The sequence below is a fragment of the Camelus dromedarius genome, chromosome 9 (assembly GCF_036321535.1).
Source record: "Camelus dromedarius isolate mCamDro1 chromosome 9, mCamDro1.pat, whole genome shotgun sequence".
NCBI lineage: Eukaryota > Metazoa > Chordata > Mammalia > Artiodactyla > Camelidae > Camelus > Camelus dromedarius.
In genome coordinates this window covers 31241691-31252998 of record NC_087444.1, presented here as the reverse complement: position 1 = coordinate 31252998, position 11308 = coordinate 31241691, and the positions used below count along the sequence as shown (strand labels likewise).

Here is an 11308-nt window from a genome sequence, read left to right as displayed (position 1 = left end):
AAAGGATCAAAATAGAAATTTCATTCTCTAATAGAAAAATAAAGAAAATTGTATGTCTTGTCTGCCTGTGTATAGGCTTGAGAATCACCTCATTACAAGGAGAAAAAGGAGGGCAAGGTGGGGGAGGGGTAACAGCACAAATGTCCCAGAAGGAGAATGAGTATACAAAGTGTGGTGTGTATATGATGTGAAACACCACTCCTCAGTAAAAAGGAACACGCTTCTGAACACAAATGAACTGCAAAATCATTTGGCAGAGTGAAAGAATCTGGACCCAAAGACAGCATCCTATATGGTACCATTTATATACATTTCTAGAACAGGTAAAACTAATCTATGGTGAAAAAAAATAGAAACAGTGGTTGCCAGTTGCCTCAGAGGAGGTGAGGTTGGAAAGAAGAGTGAAGAGACTCTCTGGGGTGATGGTATTACTTTATATCTTGATCCTGGTGTTTGTTAAAATATTTGATATTTGATATACCATATATATCAAAATTCATCCCTCTGTTCACTTAAGATCTGTGCATTTCACCATGTGTAAATTTTACAACAATATATCTTATTTTTAACAATTTTTTTGAAAGAGGGTGGAGATTTGACCCCCCTCAGCCACAGGACTTTAAGAACAGTGGCTCCTTCACTTACAGAGATTAACCTCTGAGCTCTGGCCTGGAGGGAAGGGCAGAAGTCTTAGGGAGCTGGTCCTGGATGCACAATGCCCTGCAGCCCTCTGCAACCTGGGCAGGACCTCCTGCCCCCAAGCAAAGCTCTTACCCCAAACCCAGGCCGACTGGGAGAGATCGGGTCCCATGTGATTCCCCGTGCGCCCGTGGAGCGTGTCATCTCCTGAGTGACTTTCATTGAGTTACAACTTTTCCTAGGCTTGCGTCAGCTCAGCCCATTAAACATACTAGATAACACATACCTGCAACGAGGTAACAGGTGCCGAGTTAGGGGTTTCCGACATGGCAGACAACCCGCGTACTTTCTCCCTGGGAGCTTGCATGAGCAGGGAGGGCTGAGCTCCTGGAGTCTAGAAATGAGGCAGGGCTCCAAACCCGAGGGTGATAGATAGAAATATTAGAGAAAAGGGAACCCAGGAAAATACTCTTTACTGTAAACTTGAATGGCTAAACAACTGCTGGGTCCAGAGACTCACAGGCTCGTTCAAGGCCTCTGATTGATGCCTGCTTTGCCGCTGGCCAGCCACAGCCCAGGCTGAACTGCTGCCCGCGAGGAGGCGCTCACGGTCAGGGCCGGAGAGGCGGTGGGTGTTCTTAAAGGAAGGGAGCGGCGCGGGCAAATGCCCAGAGGCAGGAAGTTCAGGCCCGGCGTTATGGAGAAGGCCCTGCACCTAACACTACGCCTGTGGGGGTCCTTCCTCTGGGTGGGAGATCGGCGGAGCGCGCAGTCTCGGGTCAGCCTGCTGGGCGGGAGGGCGGGGCGGTGGAGGACCGCGGGCTCCGCCCCAGCCAGCTCTGGCCCCGCCCCCAGCAGAAGTCGGACACCTGCAGGGCCGCCCTTTCCGCCCCCACCTGCAGCTGAGTCTGTTCCCAAGGGCCTCCGCTTCCGGTGCCTGAGGGGTGCTGGGCTGGCAGGGTCCCGGCCAGCTGTCGGCTCTCAAGGCCACGGCCACTGCCACGGGTAGGCTCCGGCCACCGCTTTCCCCCACCACTACCAGCGTCCACTCCCCTACCAACCCCGGCCAGGGGTGGCTGCCACCTCGCAGCCAGGGGCCGCCAGGACAGCTCGTCTGGCAGACTGGCAGAAAGGCACCATGGCCAGCCGCTCCTGGCAGCCTGCGTCTTCACCAGGGGCCTCCTCCGTCAGCCCTTTGGCCTCTCTGCCCACTCCTGCCCTCTCGGTTCTTGGTGCCACCCAGACTCGCTCTGCCAGGCCTTTGCTCTCCCTGTTCCCTCCCTGGGCTCTGCCCAGATGCGCTTGGCGTGCTCCTGCAAACTCCCAGATTGCAACTTAAATGTCCCCTTATGAGTGAGGCTCCACTGCCTCGGTATCAATAATAATAATAAAAATAATAATGATCATGATAACTTCTTAGCTGGAAGTAATGTATATTTTACTTTTTTTTTTTCTTAAACTCTTTTCCGTAAACTCCCATGTAAGGCATGCTCATAAGGCATGCTTGTACGGCAGGAATTTGTGTTTCTTTCTTTCACTTGTTCTGTTACAGCAGGGGCCTGGTAAGCGCTGGTTGACGGGATGAATGGACTTGCACAGGTGTTAGGTTTCCTACAGAGGGGGCCACACTCTGCATCCTGTTTTATGCCCTGCTTTCCCACCTAATGCACTGTGGCCATCCCTCCCTGTCACTGGACAGTCCTCTAGAATGCACAAAGGGCCTCACAGGCACATCAAGGAGAAGTACCTGGACCACCAGTGTGGATTGTGTTAGGCCAGGTCCCAGGACGCTCAAGATGGGCTGTGCCCTTTCATAATGTGGGACTTGTGCCCTACTTATCCCCATTTTACAACTTAGAAGCAGGATCAAAGAAGGTAAGTAACTTGTTGAAGGCCCCACAGCTGTTTAGTGCTATAACCTGTACCATGAACCACCACGCTATAATCATCACTACAATGGAAATTTAAAACAGCCGAGATGTTTTACCCGTGCGTTTTGGGGTGCGTGCCCTGTGCCTGGCAGCCTCACCTTCAAATTTCTCCCTCCCTCCACCCCAGTTTCCCAAATGCTGGGAAAGGGCCCTACTGCTCACCAGAAACAGGCCTCCCTGGTGCTTTCCCGCCTGGTACAGCCTCTACCAGCTCTTGCTGGGACATAGCAGGGGCCCCTGGCTCGCCCTGGGCCCAGTCATGCCCTGTGATGTTGTATGCTCAATTCCAAGGGCAGGATGCCTGAGTGAAGAGGCCTGGTTCCACATGAACAGGAAGTGGATAGCTTGCCCTCTGAGCTGTGCTGACACAGCCGGCGAGACTGCCACTGATGTTGAGCTGAGCCTCCACTGAGCCTTCTTGGCCATCCCCGAGACCAGAGGAGCATCCTCAGCCCACTAGCCACCTGTACCCTCACCATGCTTCAGTCCCCACCCCTTCCCCTACCTGACCACACTGCCCAAGGGGTTTTTAACAACTATAGACCAATTAAATTACTTGTTCAAGGTCCTTCAGACCATGAGAAACTAGGCCGGGGCTCAAATCCTGCCAATGCCTGGCTGCCGTCCACAGGGCCCCCTCCAGAGTCAGGGCCTGGAGGAGGAAGCCCAAATGCCCCCTTCCCCTTAGCTGTGGGTAGAGGGCCACCTTGTTCAGCTCCACCTTTGCCCTTGACCCTGCCCCCAAGATCAGCCATCGCCGCACCTGCTGCCATCCTGGGCCCTGATGCCAGGCCTGCTCTGGCACATCCTGCCCACTCGGACTCATGCCCAGGAAAGGGCTTATCATCTCAAGGTCTCCAGATACCAGCCTGGTGCACAGGGATATTAAGGGGAGCCCTCCAGGGAGGCATCTTACACCTCTCTGGCAGCAGCACCATGGCCTTCCTCTGGCTCCTCTCCTGCTTCGCCCTCCTGAACACAGCCTTCGGTGAGTGCCAGGGCAGACAGAGGCCGGGAAGACTGTCTTCCCCTTCCACCAGCTCCACCAACCCTGAGACCAGCATGGAGTAGTAGGGGCCCTGCTCCCAGCTCAGCCACATGCAGTGCTGGGTAGCGTGAGCCTGAGCAAGTCTCTTTCCCCTTTGAGTCTCACCAGCCCCATCTGTACAATGGGGACACTGCGAGAATTGGACCAGAGCAGCCAGTGTGAGGCCCCCCACGGTGGAAGTGGACCTTCTGGGGCTGCCCCAAAGCCTCACACCCTGTGCAGGGGTTGGGGGTAGGGGGAGGACAATTCTTGAAGAACAGAAAGTTCTGTGAACAGCTGGTGGCTCCCAAACAGGCTCAGATGATGAGAAGGTGGGTAGGTATGACTTGGCCTCCACTGGGCCTTTGGGGCCCTCGAACCAGCCCTTTTAAATTTGTGTTCACTGAGCGCTTACTATGTGCCAGGGACAGAGTAAGTTCCTGCCTTGTCTGTTAACTCACCTTTCATCCTTATTATACCAACTCTGTGAGGCTAGCAACTGTAAGATCCTCATTTTGCTGATGGGAAAACTGAGTCTCAGAGTGTTAAGCCAGACAGTGATGGGGACAGGTTCAAACCTGCAAAGCCCCATGCTTTGGCTCAGCCTCTTGGCTGGAGCACCCATCAGACTGAGTTGTCCCTGGGGGATTCCTGAGATGGAAGGTCCTGGGTAGGGGGCCCAGAGTTGACCTTGGCCCCCACCTCTCACCCTATACTCCCACCCTCAGGCTGTGGGGTCCCTGCCATCCAACCTGTGCTGACTGGCCTTTCCAGGATCGTCAACGGGGAGACCGCTGTCCCCGGCTCCTGGCCCTGGCAGGTGTCCCTGCAGGTGAGGGGGCATTCTGTGCATGAGTCAGGTATAAACTGGGGTATTGCCCTGGGTGGGAGCTGCTGCCCAGGCCGGCACTGACCACCTGCCCCATCTTTCTCCAGGACAGCACCGGCTTCCACTTCTGTGGAGGCTCCCTTATCAGCAAGGACTGGGTGGTCACTGCTGCCCACTGCGGGGTCACGTGAGGACCTGGGTTCCGGTCTGGGTTGGGGTGGGGGGAACCGACGACATTTTCTGTCCTTAACCCCCACGTGATTCCCCCAGAACCTCTGACCGCGTTGTGGCTGGGGAGTTTAACCAGGGCTCGAGCTCCGAGGACATTCAGGTCCTGAAGATTGCCAAGGTATACTGGCACCCAGGGCCCAGGTGTGACCCCAGGCAGGATGGGCCCTTGGGAATGTGCAGCCCAGGCTAACCCCCTGGGGGGCTGGGAGGAGTGGGAAGGGGTGCTCCAGCTCCTCCTGGTCACCCCAATATCCCATCACATTGGGGCAAAGCAGAAAGGAGGGTGTGCAAGGTTCCACGAGGGGAAGGTCTGCACCTGGGATCTGGGCGCCTGGGCCTCAGGGTCCTGGGGCCACAGAAGGAGCTGCCGAGTTGAACAGGCCCTTGTCCAGGGAGGAGAGCTGAGGCCATCAGGGGCAGCCCAGCACCCTGCTTCCCCCCTGCTGGCTCTTCCCCACCACTGGCTCTTCCCCAGACCCCGACAGCAGCTCTCCGGCCCCACTCTACAGGTTTTCAAGAACCCCAGCTACAGCTCGCTCACCATCAACAATGACATCACTCTTCTGAAGCTGTCCACGCCCGCCAGCTTCTCCCAGACCGTGTCGGCTGTGTGCCTGCCCAGCGCTGATGACAACTTTGCCGCTGGGACAATTTGCGCCACCACCGGCTGGGGCCTGACTAAGTACACCAGTGAGTGATGACTGACCACTGGTTGGCCAGGTGAGAGGTGAGGGCATCAGTCGCTGACCACCCACCCTACCCTTCCAGATGCCAACACCCCTGACAAGCTGCAGCAGGCGGCCCTGCCCCTCCTGTCCAACACCAAATGCAAGAATTACTGGGGCAGCAAGATCACCAGTAAGATGATCTGCGCAGGTGCCAGCGGCGTCTCCTCCTGCATGGTATGGCTTCCCAGGCTCCCCTGGCACCCTTCCCTCCCAGCTTGGAGTGGCTTCAGGCCAAAGCCCAGGCCAAGGGCTTGGGCAGAGAGAGAGAGGAGATAGAAGTAGCAGGCAGATACCTTTCTAGGGCCTGCTCCCCAGCATTCCTGCCTGAGTGGTTGGGAAGACAAGGCTCCTGGTGGGTCACTGATAACCTCAGCAGAGAGGTGCCAGAGCAAGGGCCTTGGTCTCAGAGCCACCATATCGCAAGATTCCATTGATATCAGCATCTGAGCAAGGGCACCTCCTGTAGTTGTGCAGTATACAGCCTGGGCAGCAGAGCGTGGTGGCCCAGGAGGGCTCCAGAAGGGGTCAGGCAACCCTTTCTCCCTCACAGTGATCATATGGCCAGCTTTCATCCTGTCAATCCGCCCAGCTCTATGGAACTTTTGTTATAGGACCCCACCTCAAGGTGTAGCCTAGACTTCTAGGGGCATAAACCATAAAAGCTGCTGAAGTTTCTTTCATAATCCCTCAAATATGCTTGTGCAGAGCTTCTGCTGGCTGTCAGGCCTAGGATTGGGCTCTGGGAAAAACGTCCAGGGGCCTCTGGGCCAGGCCACCTGGGCTGCCATATCTGAGCCCCCTCCATCCTGTCCTGCAGGGTGATTCTGGTGGACCCCTGGTCTGCCAGAAGGATGGAGCCTGGACCCTGGTGGGCATCGTGTCCTGGGGCAGCAGCACCTGCTCCACCTCCACCCCTGGCGTGTACGCCCGTGTCACCGCGCTCGTCTCCTGGGTACAGAAGATATTGGCGGCCAACTGAGCCCCCAGTCTCACCTTGGCCTCCCTGCTTCCACAAAGCCTCAATAAACCGGTAGAACACATGTCGATGGTGTCTGTGTCCTATGTTGGTGATTCTGAGAACTCACTCTGCTTGAGAACTTGGGCCTTCATTGAGCCAGGCAGGAGGGCCTCTCCTTAGAGCCCCACTAAAGAATGTCCAGGAAGGGCGTAGGCAGGTGAAGGGTGACCTTGGTCTCTACCCCTCACCCGACACTCCCCTCCACCCTCTGGCTGCTGGGTCCTTGCATCCACCCCTGCTCAGTGTGCTCAGGGCCAGCCCTGGGGAGTGGGTGGCTGGGAGGTTGAGCCCAACGCTGGCCCCACGCACCTGGGATTCCAGGAAACCTTCCCAGGTGCAGCCCTCAAGGGCTGCCTCTTTCCCAGGCCTGTGCTGGAGCCAGGTGCTTCTCAGCCCAAGGACTCAAGATAAGGAGCGATGGCGAGGCAGGCTGCGATTGGTGGGCTGGGGAAATATATTGGGGGTCCCTCAGGCAGACCCCATCTCACCTCCTGAGCCACACATCATGGCCTTTCTCTGGGTTGTCCTTGGCTTCTCTCTCTTTGGCAGCAGCTTCGGTAAGTGCAAGGCTCAGGCAGGCCTGGCAGCCCCAGGTCAAGCCTCGCCCATCCTCTGGCCCCCACACCCAGAAGCAGAGACCAGGAGGGTCCAAGTCCTCATGCCTCTAACCAGCCCTGCCGCCCGCCCTCCCAGCTTCCCCTCTCAGCCTCCCTGGGCACCTCTGCCTGTCTCCCCACTCCACTGCCTGGAGGTCCCTTGGGCACCTCAGACTTAACTGGACATACCTTGGACCCTGACTCATCTTGGTCTCCTCCATACCCTCCGAAGCTGGGGGGTGGTCTGGGTGCCTCTACTCTCCAAACTTGCCACTGAGCTGTCTGAATTCTACCTTGAGAATGATTCCTTGTCCATCCCTCTTGCCCTGCCCTCCACCCTCCAGACCTGGACAGACTCCTGGGTTTGTGCCACCCCAGCCAGGTTATATCCTCGCTTGAATCTGCTCCTGTTGGAGACTCAGAGCTCCAGCACCCCACTCAGTCCAGCTGTGAGAGCATCCAGGACTCAAGCAGGACATCTCAGCCCCCAGAACAGGACACTGGGCTCAGAGGGGGATAGACACTCCCCTCAGGGCACACAGCAGGGTGGGGGTCCCCAGACCTGGCCTCCCAGCACTGCCCCAACTCCAGATACCCTCAGCCTTGGGGCCATCCACAAGGGCACCTGAGGGCGGCTATCAGCTGAACAGGAAGGAGGCTGAATTCCCTGCAGTAGCCAAAGTTCTGGGTGCCAGGGTGCCACAGAGGCCTGGGAGTGCCAGGTCTTCACCCCTGACCCCCTTGGGGCACCATCCATTGACCAGATGCCCTGACCCTTCCCCCTAGGCTGTGGGGTCCCTGCCATCGACCCTGTGCTGAGTGGTCTGTCCAGGATCGTCAATGGAGAGGATGCTGTCCCCGGCTCCTGGCCCTGGCAGGTGTCCCTGCAGGTGAGGGGGCATTCTGTCCATGAGTCGAGGATAAACTAGGGTATTGGCCTGGCTAGGGATCTGCTGCCCAGTCTGGCGCTGATCCCCGCCCCCTCGCCCCCATCTTTCTTCAGGATAGCACCGGCTTCCACTTCTGTGGGGGCTCTCTCATCAGCGGGGACTGGGTGGTCACTGCTGCCCACTGTGGGGTCAGGTGAGGCCTGGGCTGGGCAGTAGGGGCCCCTATTTCACCTTCATCCCCTCCCAACCCCAACCAGGCGCTGCCACCAGGTGGGAAAGGGGCTGGGACAACCTGCAGGCTAGGGAGGAGCTGTTCCTGTCCGCCAGCCGCCGGTAGAGCCTCAATCTGCCGAAAGCCTCTACCCTAGCACCCCACCTCCCCAGACCCCAGCTTGGTCCAGGACAGCTGGTCTGGGCTCTGCCTTCACCATGCTGATGGGGAAACTGAGCCCTGAGGTCACCACATGAGTCTGTGGCCCAGCTGGGGCTCACCCAGCCTGGCACACTCCCCAACGCTCCGAGGAGGTGGTGGTGGTGATCCTGAGTTCTGTCTGCCCCCTCCTTTCTCTCCAGGAAGAACCACCTCGTGGTAGCTGGGGTGTCTGATCATGGCTCTGAGGAGGAGGCTGTGCAGGTGCTAAGGATCGCTGAGGTACAGACAGCCAGGCAGCCCCGAGGAGGCTGGGCTCGGGCAGGGGATCCCCACCAGTGGCTCAGGCCCTACCCCACCTGCAACTCTGTGGTCAGAGATTTCTTTTCATCTCTTTCCCAAATAATAAAGCTCTTTTACAGGTTGTTTCTGATTACGTTTTGCTCATTGTAGGACAAGGCAAAATATCATATGCCATTTTCCCACCACTCCAGAGATTTTGTCAGTTCAGCCCCATCATCGTTCCTTTCTCACCACCCTGCCCCACTGGCACCAAGCCCCTTGAGTCTCCAGGCCCTTGTCTCCCCTTAAGTCCCCTAAATCCTCCCTCCGCGGTCTGCCCAGCCCCCACCCTTTCCGCACAGGTTTTTGAACACCCTTTGTGGGACCTGCACACGGTGCGCAATGACATCTCCCTGCTGAAGCTGGCCACACCCGCCCGCCTCTCCGGGACGGTGTCTCCGGTCTGCCTGCCCAGCGCCAACGCCAGCTTCCCTGTGGGCTCCCTGTGCGCCACCACCGGCTGGGGCAAGACCTGGTACAACGGTGAGTGTCCTTGCAGAGACTTACTCTAGTTTTTGGTCCAAATTCCAAGCACATTTGTAAATTGCAACAGTCACTACATCTTCCACTTAAACCCCTCTTAGTTAAAACCTTCCAAACACGAATAAAAATGAGATTTGATAATATATACATGAATAGTTTTGGAAGAAACACCGAAGTACCGGCAAGTATCGCCCTCACTAACCTGCAAGGAGATGGACAGCCCGGACTCCCCTCCAGACCGAGGAGGGTGAAGGCTCCGGTGAAGTCTGGGCGCGGAGGCCAGTGTCCAAACCGGGTTCGCGGCCTGAACGTCCGGCCCCGGGCCGCCGCGCTGCTCCCCCGCCTGACGTTCTTCCGCCCCATGCTCTCCCTCCGCGCCCTGAGTTCTTCCGCGCAGGTCACCGCCCACCTGCCGGTCCTTTAACAGGACAGAAGCAGCCAGGAAAGGGCAGCAGGAGGGAGGTGGGTCCCCTCCAGTGTCCCCAGTCGGAAGGCCGTCCCTCCCCTTCCCCGGGGAGGAAGGCCCAGCCCCTCGGCCCACACACAGTGTCCAGCAAGGATGGGAGAACTCCAGCCTCGGAGGGCAGGGCTTGTTTGAACTGGGCTGGAAGCCCAGTCACTGCTGCCAGGTGTGGAATCGGAGAGGCACCGTGTCCCACAGACGCTTTGAAGGTGTCAGGGAAGGTGCGGAGCTCGGTGTCCATGATCACTGGAGGAGGATGAGGACCACTCAGGGGGAGGGCAGAGCTCAGGCGGCTCTGGTCTCTTCCCCCCTGGGCGAGCTGGTGAGGTGAGGGGCCCTGACCCCAAGCCCTCTATCCCTCCAGCCATCAAGACCCCCGACAAGCTGCAGCAGGCGACCCTGCCCCTTTTGTCTAACGGGGACTGCAAGAAGTACTGGGGCAGCAAGATCACCGACGTGATGATCTGCGCGGGCGCCAGCGGCATCTCCTCCTGCATGGTATGGCCCTGCATGGACAGATGCCCAGGGTGAGGGCTGGCTCTGGCCAAGGGTGGGAAGCCCCAAGGGTATTTAATCTCACGCCAGCCCCCTGAGCTGGTTATTTTCAGCCCATTTTACAGACGACATCCAGGCTGAGAGGGTAAGCCACCTGCCCCAGGCCCTCCAGGAGTAGGCCACAGAGCTGGGGCTGCCCTTTGAGCAGATCTAAGTATTTGGTGCCCGGTCACTGGGCCCGACTTGTCCTTTGCACACTCTGCACACTCAGGCCCTGACACCCCCTTTCAGGCTTGGACTCAAGTCTTTTCTTCTCCTGCAGGGCGACTCTGGTGGCCCCCTGGTCTGCCAGAAGGATGGAGGCTGGACCCTGGTGGGCATTGTGTCCTGGGGCAGCAGCCGGTGTCGCCCATTCTCACCAGGCGTGTACACCCGGGTCACCAAGTTTATTCCCTGGGTTCTGGAAGTTCTGGAGGCCAATTGAGCCTGTTCCACCCCACCTCCCAATTTGTGTAAAACCCTAATAAAATTACTGAGAGCAACTGCTTGCATCTTCACTTGTGTGTCTTCGCTAGAGTAGGGAGAGGGGAGGTAAGATGGCTGCCTTCACTGGGGTCCCCTCTGGAGTTCAGAGCTGAGGGGACTGACAGATCACCTAACCCTATTTCCTTCCTCACAGAGACAGGGAAAATGAGGCCCAAGTTCATATGCAGAATGGTGACAGCTGAGAGAAGCACCTCCTTCCCAGGGCTCTTGTCTTACTTGGGGTGCCAAGACTTTTGGAAAGGAGACCAATGACCTAAAGTGAGGGCCTCTCTGGGCCCCCACCTCCCCACTTGGAGGCCAAGTCCATGTGTAATTCAAATAAGGTGTCCCACAAGCTGAAATCAGGGGCTTCTTTCTAAGAGCTAAGTTCCGGATAAGGTCTGTGAAAGCGAGCTTCTCTATGTGGAATCATGTATCTCCTACCAGTGCCCTCAGCCGGGACACAGTTCTCTGCCTTGGGATGTAGGGACTCCTAGAGCTCCCCCGGCCCCCACATCTGCCTTCGCCTTGGCCGCCTGCCCTGGGACCATGCTGGATTTGCATCAGACCTCAGCGCTGGCTGCAGCCTTGGCTGCCGCACCAAAACCCAGCTTTTCTGGTCCCAGCGGACTGCTCTTCAACCTCCCTCCTGCATTCCAGGCTCAATGGCAGCCCTCCCCTACCTCGCAGGAGATGCCTCAGCCTCATCTCCCTGGCCCAGCCCTGCTTCCCGGGGCCTTG

General features: G+C 57.7%; 2 protein-coding genes across 2 annotated transcripts; both read left to right on the top strand.

Annotated features, from left to right (window-relative positions):
• The first annotated feature begins 3506 nt into the window (after positions 1-3506).
• On the top strand, positions 3507-6425 carry LOC105105250 (chymotrypsinogen A). Its single transcript, XM_010999353.3, has 7 exons — positions 3507-3558; positions 4326-4429; positions 4534-4613; positions 4697-4775; positions 5167-5347; positions 5426-5559; positions 6203-6425. Exons 1-7 carry the CDS (start codon positions 3507-3509, stop codon positions 6362-6364), a joined length of 792 nt encoding a protein of 263 aa, XP_010997655.1. The 3' UTR covers positions 6365-6425.
• Positions 6426-6908: 483 nt separating this feature from the next.
• On the top strand, positions 6909-10526 carry LOC105106186 (chymotrypsinogen B). Its single transcript, XM_011000309.3, has 7 exons — positions 6909-6960; positions 7786-7889; positions 8003-8082; positions 8463-8541; positions 8904-9084; positions 9912-10045; positions 10365-10526. The coding sequence occupies exons 1-7, from the start codon at positions 6909-6911 to the stop codon at positions 10524-10526; spliced, it is 792 nt and encodes a 263-aa protein (XP_010998611.1).
• The last annotated feature ends 782 nt before the right edge of the window (positions 10527-11308 follow it).

Excerpts from the sequence above, each read along its gene's own strand:
- LOC105105250 (XM_010999353.3), top strand. The coding sequence starts at position 3,507 with ATGGCCTTCCTCTGGCTCCTCTCCTGCTTCGCCCTCCTGAACACAGCC. Across the intron at positions 3,559-4,325 it reads CCTCCTGAACACAGCCTTCG|GCTGTGGGGTCCCTGCCATC; the intron begins GTGAGTGCCAGG and ends TCCCACCCTCAG. Across the intron at positions 5,560-6,202 it reads GCGGCGTCTCCTCCTGCATG|GGTGATTCTGGTGGACCCCT; the intron begins GTATGGCTTCCC and ends CCTGTCCTGCAG.
- LOC105106186 (XM_011000309.3), top strand. The coding sequence starts at position 6,909 with ATGGCCTTTCTCTGGGTTGTCCTTGGCTTCTCTCTCTTTGGCAGCAGC. Across the intron at positions 6,961-7,785 it reads TCTCTTTGGCAGCAGCTTCG|GCTGTGGGGTCCCTGCCATC; the intron begins GTAAGTGCAAGG and ends CCTTCCCCCTAG. Across the intron at positions 10,046-10,364 it reads GCGGCATCTCCTCCTGCATG|GGCGACTCTGGTGGCCCCCT; the intron begins GTATGGCCCTGC and ends CTTCTCCTGCAG.